Raw genomic sequence first — 20,777 nt, 5'->3', positions numbered from 1 at the left:
TTTGGAGCCGAGCCAGAAATAGACTAGTTGACCTATCTCTGCCCCACCCCCCACTAGTGATGGTGACAGGGATACAGACAACTTCTTATTCTATAAATCAGGCTCATTTCTAGTTTTAGGCTGAACTAAATGAACACTTCTGCTACTCGAAGTGTGCGTTCACGAGTATCCTATCCACCTTCAGCATGCACAAAAAAATTGCAGTGTGCATTTTACTCATCCTTGCCCCTAGGAAGGTTTGGACGGCTGCTGTTTCTTGTATATTTCATAAACGTCAAATCTCTTTCCCTGCACTGCGGCTGAGTGAAATTTACGTCAATCAACTACAAGGGGCGGTTACCCTTAGCTGAAAGCCACTCTCATTGGGTAATTGTAAATGTAGGCACTGCCTTCAAATATGTCTTAGTTGTGATTCGCTAAAAGAAACATAGCAACGAATTGCGTGAACAATGCATATTGTGACATTTCGGCCGCTACAGATCGAGTTCAAGAATGACGTCGTAGATAGACTACCTTTTAGTCTTCTCTAGCTCGAAGGAAAAGTGTACGTTCAGATAGCTACTCTGTCGTACCTGATATCATTGGCTCTCTCACGCTTTCAAATAACCTTTTTTTATATTTTTATTTTACATTTCTTCTTTTGTGCCCACCAAAAATACAACACTGAAGTTCTTTTAGTAAAGGTAAGATTCAAATTTCCTTACACATTTGCACCAGTTTTTCTAAAATGGCTACCCTATGCTAGCTAGATAGCCTCGCCAGCTGATTACTGCATAAAATGGCGTCGTGATGGAATAACATGGTCATGTTTTAATGCTGCCATGCGGTTACCGGCTAATTATAGACACATATTGAAACATTACAAACATCTTTGTTATACACTGTCTGACACACGATCAACAGTTCAACACAATATACAGAACATTATACTTCCTTTTAGCTAGCTAACTAGCTCGTTACGTTCAAGCCAAGGGGCTAGCATGCTAGTTAGGTAACGGTAGAGCCATAGAAATAAGAATAAATAGAACCGTCGTCCCCATTCAATGTTCCAAGACAGTTCTAGTCATACTTTTTTTTTCTATGATTAGTGCTAGCGCAATCTAGCGTTATCTAATATCACACATTTCTGATCTCACTTTACTAAGATGATGTACACATTCACTATTCCACAATGAACAAACGTGTGTGTCTTGAACAAATTGCTAAAAGTAGCAGGTTTTAACGTCAACTGGAGAAACTTGCCTTGACAGGGAGTGCTGGCGTAGCTAACGTTAGCTAATTAGCCAGCTAGCCTTTGCTTTGTTGCGCTTGACAAAGACTGCCGTCGAAGACATCTTTACCGGCTGGCTAATTAGTGAACAACCCTTGTATTTGTTGGTAGAGTATGCAACTCATGATGTTAACGTTAGTGTATGATGCATATCTTTCTCTCCTACAGCACCGTTTTCTCCACCCCTCCCTATTATTATTTTAAAGATTCATCGTTGTCAAGCCGCCAAAGTGGAGAGTGTGATTGCAGAAGGGGGTGCTTCTCGTTTCAGGTATGTTCTTCCCTTGGTAGGAATCCCTTTTAGAAAATGAATGGACACTTCCAAATAGCTACTCACACAATAGGGTTTAATCAGCAGCATCTGCTCTCTGTGCTGTGGCATTTGTTCCTCATAACCCACCCTTTAGCTGTATGGAAGTACATGGCTAGTACGTTGAGTACTGCCCGTTGATGATCAGAAACTACCCACCCCAATGGATCAGTAAGCCGCTGCTCTCAAATCAAATTCTATTGGTCAGGAACACATGTTTAGCATATGTTTTTCAATGGTCCCTGGCTCTTAACTACTACACAATAGTACAGCAATCCAACAGTATAGTCTCTGCCCCACAGAGATCTTCCAAACATGTCACTTGACATTGATGTCGTCCAAGGGCTTTAGGGTCAGGATGCTGTCAAACCACATTCAAAGCTATGACTCAAAAATGTGTCAAACTGACACTGTATAACATAAAATAGTATAGCACTGACTGATAAGATTATTCTTCCTACTCTGAATGTGCACAATGTCGTACCAGCCAGCTCCTGCTCCCAAACAATTGACAGTGACAAATGTTTTGTGTCCTCTATGTTGCTAATTGTAATTACCAATGTTTATTCATAAAGATTTCAGGGTCACTAAAACGCCACTACCATTTCGGATGTACTGATATTGAAATCTGCACCACACCCCTTTTTGGTTACGCTGGAACCAGGGATGGCAAGACTGAATTTCTCCCTATTTCCACCATTGTTTCACAGTCAATATTGCAATGAATCGTTATGACTTGTTTATTTGGCCTCACTGGCTTACCCATCCAGGGGTAGGCTATGTTATCCCAATAATGTGATTTGCCTAATGTGATAATTAATGTACTTGCTTTCCATGAAGATTAAGACCGTGGATATTATGCAACAAGAATGGCTTCAACAAAGCAAAATCAAGGAAAAGTGGGTTACTCTTTATGCTCAAAATGTTGAATGTAAATAAGTGTTCCGATCCACAGTGGTGATATTACTATGGTGATGATAACACGGTCCTATGTCAATCCATTGTGATTTGTCATATCTTTATGGCTGACATAGGCCAATGTGTTTCCAGATTCTCCTTGACAGTAACAGTGGTAACTTAAGCTTGAAGTAGGCTAAAGTCCTAGATGAATAGATGACAACGGAGCCGTGTGTATGTGTGTGTGTATATGTTTGTTTTTTTAATTAATATATATATATAAGGCTCTGGGTAGCAATGTATTGACATATCTTGGGGAACCAACTGTATGGTACTTAAATCACAAGCACTTTTTAGCTTCCACTTACAGGACATTATTGGAATATAGAGGGGTGTGTGAAGCTGCTAGCAACATTTTCAATTAGTAAAACATTGACAATTCATGTGCGATGGTCTTGCATAATGAATAACGTTCTCTTTTTATCCTAACAGTGCTTCTTCGGGAGGAGGAGGTGTTAGGGGTGCACCTCAGCACAATCCCAAGACTGTCGGCAACAGGTAGGCCTACCACACAGGCATGATCCCCAGAAACTCTCCCTAAGGGTCCTCAAATAATAAACTCTGCACAGGGGTCATTTTCCCCATTTAAATCCTAAAAATTATTATTATTTTGTTTTAAATTTAAAATATTTTAACTTTATTTAACTAGGCAAGTCGGTTAAGAACAAATTCTTATTTTCAATGACGGCCTAGGAACAGTGCCTTGTTCAGGGGCAGACCGACAGATTTTTACCTTGTCAGCTCAGGGATTTGATCTTGCAACCTATCGGTTACTAGTCCAACGCTCTAACCACTAAGGTAGCCTAGTGGTTAGCTATAAGGCCTTTAAAACATAAAAAAAATAATTAAACACCTTTTATTTAACTAGGCAAGTCAGTTAAGAACAAATTCTTATTTGCAATGACGGCCTACACCAGCCAAACCCGGACAACGATGTGTCAATTGTGGGACTCTCAATCATGGCCGGTTGTGATACAGCCTGGATTTGAACCAGGGTGTCTGTAGTGACGCCTCTAGTATTGAGATGCAGTGCCGTAGACTGCTGCACCACTCGGGAGTCCTATAAACTTTTTGTATGTCAACTAGGGGCCTATGTGTTTGAGTGGAGTTGATGATGCTCTTTAATGATAAATGTCATCCTCTGTGTTTTCTGTCACCTTTATGTACTGGTGGCCAGTGTGATCACTTGGAGCCGTAGCTCAACAGTCTCCTTTCTCTTACTCCAGCGAGTTCCTGGGGAAACCCCCAGGGCACAGCGCTCCGAAATGGGTTCCTTCACGAAGCACTAGACGAGATGCCAACTCCAGCAATGAAAAAGAGCGACACGATGCAATCTTCAGGAAAGTGAGGGGGTAAGTCAGTGTCAAGAAATGCAATTTGGCCACCAATTGGTTTAAGTGTAATCGCCTCACTGACAAGATGTTCTCAGTTGTGTGATTTGGTTTTATCATGCTTGGTGCCTGCATGAGCACATGCTTCTCTATCAGGTGATGTTTACTACAGCAGAGAACTGCAACTCTTTTATTTGGCTAACAAGCAAAGCTTGTTGCTTTCTCAACCCCTCTTGATTAGGAATGTACCCCTGACTTGACATTTTCCTGTTCTTTCCTTTCCCTGCTCTTCTCCTCTGTAGCATACTCAACAAGCTCACGCCTGAGAAGTTTGACAAGCTATGCCTTGAGCTACTCAACGTGGGCGTAGATACAAAACTCGTCCTTAAAGCAATCATCTTGCTGGTAAGTAAGGCTCTGTTTCCCCTTAACTGTCTGCTCTTTGCAAATGTATTCCATAATTCCTTGGCATCCTCCATGCATGACTCATACTTGTTTTTTTAAATGGCCTTTTTCTCTCCTCCCTCCTGTCCAGATTGTAGACAAAGCCCTAGAAGAGCCCAAATATAGCTCGCTCTATGCTCAGCTATGTCTGCGTTTGGCAGAGGACGCACCAAACTTTGATGGCCCTTCATCCGAAATCCAAACATCCCAAAAGCAGAGCACTGTAAGCATCAAATTTGGATAGCTTTTATTCTGCATGGTTCTGTCTTCTAATCAACTTAAAACTGCTGTACATTAGCGTCTAGAAAATGCAATATTTATTTTCTTAATGTCCAAGTGGCTGTATAGAATGTCACTGGTCCTGGTGTTCAATCTCAAATGTTTTCCTGATTTTTGCAGACCTTCAGAAGACTTCTAATTTCCAAGCTTCAAGATGAATTTGAAAATCGCAGCAGAAATGTTGAAAGTGAGTACTAGATCTCCCCTACACGGCTCCTTTGGAAAAAGTCTGACCACCCATTGACTCACCATTGTACACTAACTCTGTTGTTCTTCCCGTAGTCTATGACAAACATGACAACCCTCTTACTTCTGAGGAGGAGGAGCAGCGTGCCATTGCCAAGATCAAGATGCTTGGAAACATTAAATTCATCTCGGAACTTGGCAAACTCGACCTCATCCATGAATCTATCCTTCATAAGTGCATCAAAACAGTACGTTCAGTCTAGTTCTTTTGGATTTTTTTTTTAATCATTGATTGACAACTTCCGATTACAACTTTGTCCCTGAATACATTTGATTTCTGCTATGCTTGACAATCTTAGTTACATGTTCTACTGGCACGGGTCCCTAATTTGCCACTTGTATAACGCCGTCATCTTCCTCTCCCCAGCTTTTGGAAAAGAAGAAGAGAGTCCAGCTCAAGGATATGGGGGAGGATGTGGAGTGCCTCTGTCAGATAATGAGAACAGTGGGCCCTAGACTCGACCATGACAAAGCTAAGGTACGTTCTCTTTTCCCCTATCAGTCTGGCTGTGGTCCCTGCTGCTCCACTTGGCACACAGCCAAGCAGTATGTCTCATGTACAGTTGAAGTCGGAAGTTTACATACACCTTAGCCAAATGCATTTAAACTCACGTCCAGTGAGATTGCAGAGCGCCAAATTCAAATGCAGAAATACTCATTATAATAATTCAGAAAATATACAACTATTTTACATGGGTTTAAAGATGAACTTCTTGTGAATCCAACCACGTGTCAGATTTAAAAAATGCTTTACGGCGAAAGCATACCATACGATTATTTGAGAACAGCACCCAGCAGATAAATCATTACAAACAGTAACCAGCCAAGTAGAAGAGTTACACAAGTCAGAAATAGAGATAAAATGAATCACTTACCTTTGATCTTCATATGGTTGCACTCAGAAGACATTAATTTATTCAATAAATGTTCCTTTTGTTCGATAAAGTCTCTTTATATCCAAAGACCTCCGTTTTGTTCAGTAATCCACAGGCTCAAACGCAGTCACAACATGCAGACAAAAAATCCAAATAGTATCCGTAAAGTTCGTAGAACATTTCAAACGATGTTCATAATCAATCCTCAGGTTGTTTTTATCCGAAATAATCGATAATATTTAAACCGGACAATAACGTTGTCAATATAAAAGGTAAGCAAGAAAGGCACTCTCTCGGTCGCGTGCATGAAAAAGCTCTGTGACACGGCAGTGTCCACTCATTCAGACTGCACTTATTCCCTCATTTTTCAGAATACAAGCCTGAAACAATTTCTAAAGACTGACATCTAGTGGAAGGCATAGGACCTGCAATTTTAGTCCTATGTCAATGGATACTGTAATGGCATTGAATAGGAAAAATAAATAAATAAAATACTACTTCCTGAATGGATTTCTCAAGTTTTCGTCTGCCAAATCAGTTCTATTATACTCAAACACTAATTTAACAGTTTTGGAAACTTTAGTGTTTTATATCCAAATCTACCAGTTATATGCATATCCTATCTTCTGGGCCTGAGTAGAAGGCAGTTTTTGGGCACGCTTTTCATCCAAATGCTGCCCCATACCCTAGAGAAGTTAAGCCATTTTGCCACAACTTTGGAAGTATGCTTGGGGTCATTGTTCATTTGGAAGATCCATTTTTGACCAAGCTTTAACTTCCTGACTGATGTCTTGAGATGTTGCTTCAATATATCCACATAATTTTCCTGCCTCATGATGCCATCTATTTTAGGAAGTGCAGCAAAGCACCCCCACAATATGATTCTGCCACCCCTGTGCTTCACGGTTGGGATGGTGTTCTATCGTTTTGCAATCCTCCCCCTTTTTCCTCCAAACATAACGATGGTCATTATGGCCAAACAGTTCTGTTTTTGTTTCATCAGACCAGAGGACATTTCTCCAAAATGTACTGTCTTTGTCCCCATGTGCAGTTGCAAACCGTAGTCTGGCTTTTTATTGCGGTTTTGGAGCAGTGGCTTCTTCCTTGCTGAGCGGCCTTTCAGGTTATTTCGATATAGGACTCGTTTTACTGTAGATAGACGTTTGGACCTGTTTCCTTCAGCATCTTCACAAGGTCCTTTCCTGCTGTTCTGAGATTGATTTGCACTTTTCGCACCAAAGTACATTCATCTCTAGGAGACCTAACGTGTCTTCTTCCTGAGCGGTATGACAGCTGCGTGGTCCCATGGTGTTTATACTTGTGTACTATTGTTTGTACAGATGAACGTGGTATCTTCAGGCGTTTAGAAATTGCTCCCAAGAATGAACCCGACTTGTGGGAGTCTACAATCGTTTTTTTTCTGAGATCTTGGCTGATTTCTTTTGATTTTCCAATGATGTCAAGGAAAGAGGCACTGGGTTTGATGGTAGGCCTTGAAATACATCCACAGGTACACCTCAAATTATGTCAATTAACCTATCAGAATTTTCTAAAGCCATGACATCATTTTCTGAAATTTTCCAAGCTGTTTAAAGGCACAGTCAACTTAGTGTATGTAAACTTCTGACCCAATGGAATTCTGATACAGGAAGTTAGAAGTAAAATAATCTGTCTGTAAACAATTGTTGGAAAAATTACATGTCATGCACAATGTAGATGTCCTAACCGGTTTGCCAAAACTATAGTTTGTTAGCAAGAAATTTGGAGTAGTTGAAAAGCGAGTTTTAATGACTCCCAACCGAAGTGCATGTAAACTTCCCACTTCAACTTCTCTCTGTCATGACACCGCTGTTCCCCCAGTCTTAAATCAATCAGTACTTTGGCCCAATGCGATTTGTGAGTGTGTATGTGCCCGTCTCCTAACACCACTGTCCATCTTCCCAGTCTTTAATGGACCAGTACTTTGGCCGTATGCTATCCTTAATGAACAACAAGGAGTTGCCTGCCAGGATCCGCTTCCTGCTGCAGGACACGGTGGAGCTGCGGGACAACAACTGGGTCCCCCGCAAAGCATTCATCGACAATGGACCAAAGACCATCAACCAGATCCGCCAGGAGGCAGTGAAAGTGAGTCAGTTCCAGTTTTGTCCACACTATGGACTGTGAGTCTTGTTGTTCCATCTCAGGTGAGGGGGGACACAAATTGAGGAATTTTGTGTATACAAACATCTTAAGGCAAAGTAGCATTTGGTTGGTGCAATGTCTTTGAAACTGATGCCCTACCTGTGGTCTCTCAGGCCAAACTACAGTTGCTACAGCAGCCCTAGGCTTGTTTATAACTGATGCTTCCTGGCAACCCCACCGGGTCTCTCTTTTAAAAGAAACTTGCAATGTATTATACACCAGAGAAAATCTGTCTTCTGAATGATCGCATGCTTCCATTAGATGCACTGAGCAAGCATCTACTAAGAGTGGTAAGTGGCAGAGAATGCCCATGGCTATATTACTACAGCATCAAGAACCAACAAATAAGATGTGTTTGGGGCCTTTTTGAGCCCAGCTCATTGGTATGTGTCTATTCTCCCTCCACAGGATTTGGGTGTTTTCATTCCAGCGACCATGGCTCAGGGGATGAAGATGGACTTCTTCTTGGAAGGCCCCTTCATGCCCAACCGAATGAAAATGGAGACTCTCGGGGGATTGGCTGACATGTTTGGGCAAATGCCAGGTAGGTGTGGGCTTTAATGTTTCATGCAGTCCTGATGTCGTAGTAAAAGTTGTATGTTATTCTCACTGGAGTTGTGTTCTGATTGAGTGTGTCCCTGATTAATATTCTATCACAAAATGGGTCCCCGAGCCCAAAAAGTTTGACAACCCCCTGTTGTAGATAACCCATTCCAAACGGAGTGTTCTCCTGCTGAACACGCCCTTGGTCTCCTCCATTAAACACTAGTTGTCTGACAGTGTTTGCGGGGATCGTTTATCCTGATCAGCACTTTAAAACTGTGACAGCAAAATGTAGTTTTGTCACTTCCTACACTCTCAGGCGGTGGGATCGGGACGGGCCCGGGGGTCATTCAGGACCGGTTCTCTCCCACTATGGGACGTCATCGCTCCAATCCGCTCTACAACGGCAACGGACACAACAGCCACAACACCGCCCCCCAACCACAGTCTCAGTTCGAAATGGGTTCCAACAAGCCCTTCATCAAGTCCAACCAGGTAATCTTACAGCCTTGATGATTATCAAACTAGCAGTAAATCATTGGATCTGATCAGCTACTTTGATTTAGTGCAGTTTTAATGTTTTTAAGAACAGGAGCGAGTTGGCCAGATTGATGGTTTAGTCAACTTTCAGCATAAATAAAACATTGTTTTCAGGGCATGTATACACAACCGAGATGAGCTGTCTCTCCTTCCTGCTTGTGGAAAGGAAACCTGTTACACTTCTTGCTAGTGCCACCTATTGATACTCTTTGTTTGGTCTGTTTTCCAGGTGCAGAATCAGCATTTCCAGAACCAGCAGGTCCAGTCCAACAAGGACATGCCTCCACGCTTCAGCAAGAAGGGACAACTCAACTTAGATGAGGTACAGGAATCTACCACCAGTCTGGCGACATTCCTAGTCAGAGGAAAAACCCCTCTGACTATAGAACACAAGTTGAACACTGCTGGTTTGCCTGACTGAGAATAAGCCTAGTCATGGATTAAAAAGCATTTAATGTAGAATTTCCATTGGGAGTGTGTGGTCTAAGATTACATTTAGTCCATGAAATCAGCCCTAAACATCTTACTGTGAGGGAAGACATTAGTTCTGTGGTTTTTGGTCTACTCAAAGCAAGCAGATTATAAAACGACTGAATTAAACTGTCTCTTGTCTCCTACTCCCTGCTCTCCTACGCTACATCGCTTCTTCTGGTCCATTGACTGTGAGACACGAGGGCATGGTGTTATGCTCATCTCAGAATATTGTCCTTTCCAAGATGCCATACGTTATAACCATTCTGCTACTGTTTCCCCTCACATCGACCTTCTATGTTGTAGATCAGCCTGAGACCGGCTCAGTCTTTCCTCCTCAACAAGAACCAGGTTCCCAAATTGCAGCCCCAGATGCCCACTATGATCCCCCCCAGCACCAACACCCCTCCAATGGGACAGGTGAGACCGAGCACAGCAAAAGCCCTCAACTTTAACACCCCAGCATTTCTAACTGTTGGGGTAATTTAATTTCAAATCCGGAAGAAAACTGAAATTCCTCATTTGAACATTGAATATAATTTTCTTGAATTGAAAAGGAATTGACCCCCTACTGATTCCAACTGGGGTTTTGGGTGCTTGTCCTGTTGGATGGTCCAATGTAGTTGACCTGGGCTTCCCTCTTCTCTCCCAGTCTCCACAGCTCGGCCTCAAAAGCAACCCTCTTCCCATTCAGGAGAAACCTCAGAAGAGCAGCAAGAAACCACCGCCGGCTAGGGAAGAGCTGCTAAAAATAACAGTAGGCAACCATTTTGTACCTGTGACTAACAAACTCAGCAAAAAAAAGAAACGTTCTCTCACTGTCAACTGCATTTATTTTCAGCAAACTTGGAAATATTTGTATGAACATAAGATTCAACAACTAAGACATAAACTGAACAAGTTTCACAGACATGTGACTAACAGATGGAGTAATGTGTCCCTGAACAAAGGGGGGGGGGGGGGGGGGTCAAAAGTAACAGTCAGTATCTGGTGTGGCCATCAGCTGCATTAAGTACTGCAGTGCATCTCCTCCTCATGAACTGCACCAGATTTGCCAGTTCTTGCTGTGAGATGTTACCCCACTCTTCCACCAAGGCACCTGCAAGTTCCCGGACATTTCAGGGGGGAATGGCCCTAGCCCTCACCCTCCGATCCAACAGGTCCCAGACGTGCTCAATGGGATTGAGATCCAGGCTTTTCGCTGGCCATAGCAGAACACTGACATTCCCGTCTTGCAGGAAATCACGCACAGAACGAGTAGTATGGCTGGTGGCATTGTAATGCTGGAGGGTCATATCAGGATGAGCCTGCAGGAAGGGTACCACATGAGGGAGGAGGATGTCTTTGCGATTGCCTGAAATGACAACAAGCTCAGTCCGATGATGTTGTGACACAATGACGGACCCTCCACCTCCAAATCGATCCCGCTCCAGAGTACAGGCCTTGGTGTAACGCTCATTCCTTCGACGATAAACGCAAATCTGGCCATCACCCCCGGTGAGACAAAACCGCGACTCATAATTGAAGAGCACTTTTTGCCAGTCCTGTCTGGTCCAGCGACGGTGGGTTTGTGCCCATAGGCAATGTTGTTGCCGGTGATGTCTGGTGAGGACCTGCCTTACAACATGCCTACAGGCCCTCAGTCCAGCCTATTGCGGACAGTCTGAGCACTGATGGAGGGATTGTGCGTTCCTGGTGTAACTCGGGCAGTTTTTGTTGCCATCCTATACCTGTCCAGCAGGTGTGATGTTCGGCTGTACCGATCCTGTGCATTGTGTTACACATGGTCTGCCACTGCGAGGATGATCAGCTGTCTGTCCTGTCTCCCTGTAGTGCTGTCTTAAGCGTTTCACAGTATGTACATAGCAATTTATTGCCCTGGCCACATCTGCAATCCTCATGCTTTTTTGCAGCATGTCTAAGGCACGTTCACGCAGGGACCCTGGGCATCTTTCTTTTAGTGTTTTTCAGTCAGTAGAAAGGTCTCTTTAGTGTCCTAAGTTTTCATAAATGTGCAGGTGCATGTTCATTAATAGTTTATGGATCATTGAACAAGCATGGGAAACTGTTTAAACTGTTTACAATGAAGATCTATGAAGTTATTTTGGATTTTTACAAATTATATTTGAAAGACAGGGTCCTGAAAAAGGGCCGTTTCTTTTTTTGCAGAGTTTAGAATGAAACCTTATGCAACGGTACTGTTTTCTAAAATGTAGATATCATTGGTATCGTGAGGCTTTATTGTGACCTACCATTGGCACTGATGCAACACTAACGAAGTTCACTTTCAATCCTCCCCTTTAGGAGACAGTTGTGACAGAGTACCTGAACGGTAAGCACATTGATGAAGCTGTTAACGGCATCAGAGACATGAAGGCTCCCAAGCACTTTCTGGCAGAGATGCTGGGTAAGGTCATCGTGGTGTCGCTGGACCGGTCTGACGACGACAAGGAGCACGCCAGCACCCTCATCCACACACTACGTACCGAGGGCCTCATCACCGGGGAGAACTTCATGCAGGTACGCGTCTTCAGTTAGCGGATTACAGCTAATGCTACAGCACATTCACTAGGACATGATTGTCTGATTCTGTCTGTCCATGTTCATTTTGGAATAGGATCAGTGATCACTAGGATTTAGTTTTGCTTACGTGGGTCAAATTAATATCATGCGCTTGATAAAGCTTTGTTTTTCTCTCACCAATATCTTTGGCCTAACTTTATTAGTCTCTCGCCCTCCATCACTACTTAGGCTTTCCTCAACGTGCTGGACCAGTGTCCTAAGATCGAGGTGGACGTTCCCCTGGTCAAGTCGTACCTGGCCCAGTTTGCAGCACGGGCCATTATATCTGAGCTCGTGAGCGTGGCGGAGCTGGCCCAACCACTGGAGAATGGAACCCACTTCCCCCTCTTCCTGCTCTGCCTGCAGCAGACTGCCAGACTCAAGGACAAGGAGTGGCTCACTGACCTCTTTCAACAGAGCAAGGTCAACATGCAGAAGATGCTACCCGGTAGGTAGACGACCCTCCTTCCCACATACTCCCTGTAAAGGCGCTTCATTGACTGAAATGTTTTTCATTTCACTGTGATGTTTAATTTGTCATGTGATGACATCTTGTGATCATTAGAGACTGCAGCACATTCATCTTCCATATCAGTGACGCTATGGCTGATCTGACCTGTCTGTCCGTTGTGGTTTTCCAGAGATAGACCAGAACAAGGACCGCATGCTGGAGATCCTGGAGGGTAAGGGTCTGAGCTTCTTGTTCCCCCTGTTGAAGCTGGAGAAGGACCTGTTGCTGCAGATCAAGGCTGACCCCTCTCCCCAGGCCATCTACAAGTGGATCAAAGACAACATTTCCCCCAAGCTCCACACTGACAAGGGCTTTGTCAACATCCTCATGACCAGGTAGGTACTGAACCTCCAGGATGGAGAATGCTTTTTAATTTGGCTGTATTAAGACTACTTATGGTTGAATAAAGGTATTCATTCAAGGCTCGAGCCCAATATGACAGTCTGGACTGTACTTGTCACAATGTAGAATCTCCCTTTCAAGCAGTCAATTTTTATTTTTTTACTTTCATGTACCCTGGGGGGGGGGGGGGGGGGGGCAAGACACGCATACACCTATGGAATGTGGAAAAGACACAAATGGTATCAATTTCTATTTGAACATGTTCTTACTTCCCCTCTCCTCAGTTTCCTGCAGTACATCTCAGGGGAGCTGTGTTGTGTGGAGGTGGTGGAGGAGGAGGAAGAGGAGGAGGGCAGTGGTGGAGAAGAGCAGGTGGCAGGGCCCTCCAAAGAACAGCTTGACCAGGAGAAGCAGCTGCTGCTGTCCTTCAAACCAGTCATGCAAAAGTTCCTACATGACCAGCCTCAGCTGCAGGTCTCCGCCCTGTACGCCCTGCAAGTGCACTGTAACGCCAGCCACTTCCCCAAAGGTAGGTTTACTGGCCCACGTCACTGACCAGGCTGTCCATTCGAAATGAATCATTTGGTGTCAATGTGGTGGAAACCCATTCACTTGTTTGTTTTCCTTCAGTTGTCAGTGATCAAGATTTGAATCGTTTTTGGACATGGAAGTAGGATATTCTACTGTCTTGACCTCAGTGCAACTGTCTCTGCCGCGGCATACTGTGGTAGAGATGTCATAATGTTGTGTGTTTCAGGCATGCTGCTGCGCTACTATGTCCACTTCTACGACATGGAGATCATTGAAGAAGAAGCCTTCCTAGCATGGAAAGAAGATATTACCCAAGAATTCCCTGGAAAAGGAAAAGCTTTATTCCAGGTACTTGTTTTGGGAAAAATCCAACATTTCACCCATGGGTAGCTAATACACTGAACCATGTGGACCCAGTCCTTAATTATGCGAGTAAATCAAGTCTTTATGCTAGCAACCACAACAGGGTTGCGCTCAGTTGGTGGAAAGCATGTTGAAATGGTGTGAAACGGGGAGGTAGCCTACTACCTGAACTTGTCCAGTAACAGATTTTCGTTATCCTTTGCTTAACATTTTGCTACACTAACTTAACATGGCCCTGTATAACCCTTCTCCCCTGTTAGGTCAACCAGTGGCTAACCTGGTTGGAAACAGCTGAGGAAGAGGAGTCTGAAGAAGAGGCCGACTGAGAAACCAACCAGAACTGCCAGGCACCATAGAGCAGAGAAACATACTTTAACATTCAGTACAGATATGTTACCACCATCACCTCCCCCCATTATTAAACTACTGAACATAACCACTGCCAGAGACTGCTTATGTCCTGCAATATAAAGCCAAGCATGTTATCAGGGCATAGTAGATAACTGTCTGTCTCTGTGGTCTAGAGAGGCTACTGAAGCTTCTGTTTTTATAGTACCTTCCATTTCACCTTTAAAGGTTGATTTGTTTTGGGTCCTGTTTCTGCAATAGGAGTTGAATGTAGCCTATGGACTGACTCAAACGACATCTGTACTTTTGTAGGTTTTCTCCTACTGTGACAATGTAGTTAGTTTTGCCATATTTACTCATTGTGACAGCAGTATTGCATTTCCTCGTGGTATTATTTCTAATCCCCTTTGAAGAAAAGGCTTGTATTTGACACCTGTTTTAGCCTTCAAGTATTTCCCCTAAAGGTCATCCAAAAGATGCCCAATCTAGACAGTGGGTCAACTTTAGTAAAACCATGGATTTTGTGTGCTTGGTCAACCTACGCTTATCTGAAATACATTCTCCCATTATTATTTTTTAACCAAAGTGCTCTTCAATGCCCTGTCGCTGATGAGGAACATGTTACATTTTGTGTATATGGGGAACCTATTCCTCAAGCAAAGCTGTAGACTTAAGACACACACATCCTTCTGTCATACCTGAGTTGCTGCAAGACCCCGTTAACATGGAATCATATAAACTGTAAGTTAATCATTGGTGTGCTGCCGTAACGTTTCAAAAGTTGTCTGTTTCTACCTCTTAGTTAGATGGGCTTTGTGTTTTGTGCTGGGATACAGAAGATCTTTTTTTAGAGAGACTTATACTAGAAAGCCCAAGCAAATGCAGAAGTCTTCGAAATGAATATCGCGGTCTACTTCCACAATACAACCTTGGATTGGACTTCCAATGGAGCTCCCCTTATGCGGTTCTCTAGTGTTTAAGAACGTAAGAAAAATACACTTAACTTGAATTGGATAACTCGATGTTGTTCCCTATCTCTTTTGCCTGCAATTTGTCAAAGTTGGGGTTCAGGAATATATTCTCCCCAGCATTTTGAGTTTAAGAAAGTAGAACCATATATTTGATTTGTTTCTCAAACCAGAAATTTGGAACCAAATACATTTTATCCTGTCTTTATTGGTGAATAAAGGTTTACCTAGAGGAAGTACTCTTGCTTCGGTCGTACCCTTGTAGATCAGGAAAAAAGGCTCAACAGACCAGTAACTCAAGTCTTAATGAAATCATGAGAAATACGATTTTAACTTTGCCCAACAAGATTAGCCAATGTGCTCTCAAGCCATGTGTATTTAGAAAGCAATAGATTTTGATCATGTTGTATTCAAGGAATGACTATTGTGCACCTATTGCATAACTGTCAATAAAGTCCAATACTTGAGCACTGAAACTTGTTGTCCTTTGCACTTTTTAATTCAAACTATTACAAATGTCTTTATAAATGGTGTTCACTTTCCCGTGCTGATTATTTTATCTTTATTTTACTAGACAAGTCAGTTAAGAACAAATTCTTATTTTCAATGACGGCCTAGGAACAGTGAGTTAACTGCCTGTTCAGGGGCAAAACGACAGATTTGTACCATGTCAGCTCGGGATTTGAACTTGCAACCTTTCGGTTACTAGTCCAACGCTCTAACCACTAGGCTACCCTGCCGCCCCATGATTAATTGTCGTTTCATCTTTCGCATCATGAAAGTTGACTACTCTTTACATTTAAACGACACATTCCATTTTTCCCTTGGTAAATAGAAAAGCATCAACAAACAAAACAGGCTATTCCGAAATGGGTTGTAACTCGTCAGTGAACAATGTGCATAATGCCGTCATTCCTCATCTGTTGGGATCCAGAAATATTCCACCGTTTTCCTGCTTCTCCGTGGATGCCCGGCCTCGTGCTCCCCTCCCAGGCCGGGAGACAGATCACCAAAGTGAGATGGGCCCAGGTCCTTTCCCACTCGCGGGGCAGATACTCTGAACATGCTCCTGGGAAAAGGAAGCAGTCACTCAAGTGTGAACATGTTTAGTACTGTACCTCTGACTGTCTATTTCAAGCTCAACCTGACTTGGAACAACCTATTCAAGGGTTGGAAAAAAACACCCACTGGGATTCTAGAAAAATAAAAATGGTCAAGGCATCCTAAGTCCTTGGTTACCTGGATGAGCTCCTGTCATCATCCTCAGCCCCATGCTCTGGTGTGGAGATGAAGATTGGATCCCCTTCCTGCGAGAGAGAGTGAAATTGATTGCAGCAGGGCAAGGAAGAGTATAGAATAGCCTTCAGTTTGCACCAACATCATCACTTGACCTATAGTGATATGTGCAATGATGGTTAAACCCTCTCACTGTGAAGTTCCTGGGAGTGCCATCTTGATTCTTCAAAATCTTCACCCTCTGGTCATTTTCTGTCATGCAGAGGAAAAAGCTTTTGATAGTAGCTTGACACTGGGGAGAGAAAAGTCAACATAAATTAACAACTAGTGAGTAAGAATTTATCCTATGCCTGACAATTTATCCTAGGCCTGGTCAACAGCTAGATGGCGCTATTGTCTCATCTCAACTACCTCTGTTATTGTAATGGGACCTGATTGACATCCCAGATATTCATTAGACTATAGCCCACTGAAAGACAAAAGTGGGATTATTGCTGATACATTTGGTGCTGCAGAAGGGGTCTGAGTCTGACTCACTGCTTTGCTCTGCCTCTGAGACTTGAGGTCCTCCTGGGCTTTGAAGATGTCTGCCAGAGCCTGATGTTTCTCCCTCCAGTTGAGACACTCGGTTGTGCGCTCCTGCCTCTCCTTCTCCACCAGCCGCCTCTCCTGGTTAGCTTCCTGCTTCGCCTGGCTGTCCTTCTCACTCTGCTCCTCCGCTACCAACGCCCTGCGCCTCGAACTCACCTCCCTGCAGACAGACATCACAGTGGATAGTCTAATTCACCAACTGTGTGGTCTACGACTATTTTATAGGAGAGCCTTAAAGCCTGGCATGGCATGTACGGTTATGGTGTCCATATTAGGACATGCTCAGCAGGACGTGTGTCAGTCTTATCGAGTTGTCATTCTCCTACAGAATGCATTATACTGCGTATACATAGAATATATAACATAACTACATGATGCCACATCTGTAGCCTTACTTTTCGTTGACTTTTGTGTTCTCATCCATCACTTGTCTGAGTTTGTGCCTCAGAGCATCCCTGTCCCCCTCCAGACATCTGTTCTCTTCCAGCAGAGCCTGTTTCTCTCCTGATATCCTGTCTAGCTTCAGCCTTGTCTCAAAATAGTTCTTCTCCGTTTGTGCCAGAAGAAGCTGAGCGTCTTGGTGCTGTTGGAGACAGCATAGACATCATCACAGGCTACTGGGTCTCTTGTATTCTACATAGGGCAAACCTGACTGAGCCAAAGGTTAGTGTGTACTATTACTTGTTGCACTACTATAGGACCGTAATTAGTCGCAAACTGAGAGAATGTCTGTGTTCCTGCGTGTCTTTAGATACCTGTTTTTTTAGCTTCAGCAGGTCCTCGCTCAGTTGGCTCCTGTCTGCCTCTGTCAGTTCTCTGTCCTGCCTTAGGCTGTGGGCCCGGGCCTCTGCAAGGGCCCTGTGCTTCTCTGCCTCGCCCCGCGCATCGGTCGCCTCATCCGCCACTCGGGTGCACAATGTCGCCCTCTGCTGGGCCAGGTACACCTTGTGCTTCAGCTGCAGAGGCCAGAGCGAATGGGTTTTACACACAGAGGAGGAATGTTACTGTTCTCAGCTGTAATTTGACGATGCAGGATTAGACCAGTTTAAGAATGATGATTTTCAAGTGGAGTTGAAAAGCTATAGTGGCACTGGCAAATGACCTATGAGAACTGGGAGTACTGCTCAATGTGTTGAATTAGCTCGTGTTTTCTACTGCATCGCCGTTAAATAGTGCCTGTCTTTTCTGCTGTGTTGGAGAGAGGAAGAGGGACAGTACCTCTTTGACCTGGGCCTGGAGCTCCTGGTTAAGGTTTCTCAGGTTCCTCATGGTGAGTTCATTCTCTGTCCGCATCATAATCCGCTCCATGTGGATCTCATTGGATAGATACTTATTTTCCTTCTTTAGGTCTTCACATTCCTAAGGTTTACATAAACATGGAAACAAGACAGACACATTTTCACTTCTACATTTCTGGGTTTCATACAATCAACACATGCATGCACACACTGCCGTCAGGTAGCCGAGTGGTTAAGAGCATTGGGCCAGTAACCAAAAGGTCGCTGGTTTGAATTCTGAGCCGGAAGGTGGAAAAATCTGCCGTTCTGCACTTGAGCAAGGCAGTTAACCTCCAACAACAACTGCTCCAGGGCACCGATGAGGGGTTGAGTTAAATGCGGAAGTCACATTTCAGTTGAATGCATTCAGTTTTAGAGCTGACGAGGTATCCCCCTTTCCCTCCTAGACCGTACCTTTCTCTTCCTCACCAGCTCTCCTTGCAGATGGTTGATCTGTAGGAAGGATCCGCTGACGTTAACGCTGTGGGCACTAACCGGTCTGACGGCCCGCACAGGCCTCCTGTGTGGCGTAGAGAACCCCTTCACCTGCTCCTTCCCAAACACTATCCTCCCGCCACCTCCCCCGTTCCCATTCATATTGCTGCTGCTCAGGGAGAAAGACTTGTATATCCCGTTGTCCAGCGCCAGAGGCTTTGATGAGGAGAGGCACTGCAGGTTGCTGTGAGATGTGGCTCTCAGCGACATGTTGAATCCACATCCAGAGATGTGGTCCGATTTCACCTGATTCAACCTTACAAGTAGACAAGTAGGTATACTAGGCTTCGAGTATGGATGGAACTCATCAACTGCCAAATCCCACCAAGAGATACTCTCCTTACTTCAGGAATGAAGTCCTTGTCTAGTGTTGTGTTTACTCCACTGGTCTCTGGGAGGTGAAGGATCCTATCACTGGAGGAATGGATGAAATATTCATTAGGTAATGTGATAGGTCAGCACGAGGGACTGGAGAGAAACCGTACTCTACCATTGGTGCTTGGAAACCTTAACAGGTGGCAGAAGTGCTGGGGTGGGGGCCTGCTAGCTTGATTAATTACACTGCTACTTAGAGACTACTTAGAGGTGGTTGATATCATCCTCTATGAAGGAATCACTATGGAGGATCAGATTATCATATAACTTCTCTTTAGATTTATGAATATCAGGAAAGTGAGAACAGGGGACTCTGACTTTACAGACAAACAATTATCACACTATTTACCAGAACGCTTGGATGTGTTTTTTATAGAGTGACATAATATCCCACACTTGTTTCTACACTCTTCACCGACACTACTGGAAAAGACTGGTGGTCACTCCTGACTTAGGAAGTGTGGCCAATTAGCCTCTACTACACTTTCTGATAGGCTCTCGTCGTATCCTTTACAAACACTGAGCTCCAGTGATCCATTTTACCCCAGAACAGGAAACTAACCCTTCTCCTCTTTGGATGTATTATTTACACACAGCAGTCAAAGTAGAACAAATCCCACTGCCCTGCTTTGGTTCCACGTGAATCACTACAAAGAATGAATAGACACAACATCCATGACAATGTCGTTCAATCAAAGTGGCATCATGATAACATTATTTGTTCCTCTGGTGATGTAGAGGTTAATCCAGGACCTACAGTGCCTAGCTCGACTCCTATTCCCCAGGTTCTCTCATTTGTTGACTTCTGTAACCGTAAAAGCCTTGGTTTTATGCATGTTAACATTAGAAGCCTCCTCCCTAAGTTTGCTTTATTCACTGCTTTAGCACACTCTGCAAACCCGGATGTCTTAGCCGTGTCTGAATGCTGGCTTAGGAAGACCACCAAAACCCCAGAAATTTCCATCCCTAACTATAACATTTTCCGCCAAGATAGAACTGCCAAAGGGGGCGGTGTTGCAATCTACTGCAGAGATAGCCTGCAGAGTTCTGTCCTACTATCCAGGTCTGTACCCAAACAATTTGAGCTTCTAATTTAAAATATCCACCTTTCCAGAAACAAGTCTCTCACCGTATAGACCACCCTCTGCCCCCAGCTGTGCCTTGGCAACCATATATCTTTAGAGCTCGTGCTGCTAGGTGACCTAAACTGGGACATGCTTAACACATAGATATCATCCTAACCAACTCGCCCTCCAAATACACCTCTGCTGTTATCAACCAAGATCTCAGAGATCACTGCCTCATTGCGTGGTCAAACAACCACCCCTCATCACTGTCAAATGCTCCCTAAAGCACTTCAGCGAGAAGGCCTTTCTAATCGACCTGGCCGGGGTATCCTGGAATGATATTGACCTCATCCCGTCAGTAGAGGATGCCTGGTTATTCTTTAAAAGTGCTTTCCTCACCATCTTAACCAAGCATGTTTCGTTCAAAAAATGTTGAACCAGGAACAGATATAGCCCTTGGTTCACTCCAGACATGTCTGCCCTTGAACAGCACAAAAACATCCTGTGGCGTTCTGCATTAGCATCGAATATTCCCCGTGATATGCAACTTTTCAGGGAAGTTAGGAACCAATATACACAGGCAGTTAGGAAAGCTAAGGCTAGCATTTTCAAACAGAAATTTGCATCCTGTAGCACAAACTCCAAAAAGTTCTAGGACACT

General features: G+C 43.9%; 1 protein-coding gene across 2 annotated transcripts; it reads left to right on the top strand.

Annotated features, from left to right (window-relative positions):
* The first annotated feature begins 321 nt into the window (after window positions 1-321).
* On the top strand, window positions 322-15,551 carry LOC139375146 (eukaryotic translation initiation factor 4, gamma 2b). 2 transcript variants are annotated; one of them, XM_071116646.1, is made up of 22 exons: window positions 322-683; window positions 1,439-1,541; window positions 2,421-2,479; window positions 2,970-3,035; window positions 3,764-3,889; window positions 4,171-4,273; window positions 4,404-4,535; window positions 4,712-4,778; window positions 4,874-5,025; window positions 5,205-5,315; window positions 7,657-7,839; window positions 8,305-8,440; window positions 8,759-8,934; window positions 9,209-9,301; window positions 9,757-9,870; window positions 10,103-10,207; window positions 11,755-11,970; window positions 12,202-12,460; window positions 12,654-12,858; window positions 13,150-13,394; window positions 13,623-13,744; window positions 14,020-15,551. In XM_071116646.1, the coding sequence occupies exons 3-22, from the start codon at window positions 2,439-2,441 to the stop codon at window positions 14,083-14,085; spliced, it is 2,718 nt and encodes a 905-aa protein (XP_070972747.1). In that variant the 5' UTR covers window positions 322-683; window positions 1,439-1,541; window positions 2,421-2,438; the 3' UTR covers window positions 14,086-15,551. The 2 variants fall into 2 exon arrangements, with proteins under 2 accessions (XP_070972747.1, XP_070972757.1); XM_071116656.1 differs by lacking the exon at window positions 2,421-2,479 and having other exon boundaries at window positions 398-683.
* The last annotated feature ends 5,226 nt before the right edge of the window (window positions 15,552-20,777 follow it).

This window comes from Oncorhynchus clarkii, chromosome 2, assembly GCF_045791955.1.
Source record: "Oncorhynchus clarkii lewisi isolate Uvic-CL-2024 chromosome 2, UVic_Ocla_1.0, whole genome shotgun sequence".
NCBI lineage: Eukaryota > Metazoa > Chordata > Actinopteri > Salmoniformes > Salmonidae > Oncorhynchus > Oncorhynchus clarkii.
This window is presented reverse-complemented; position numbering and strand designations above follow the sequence as displayed.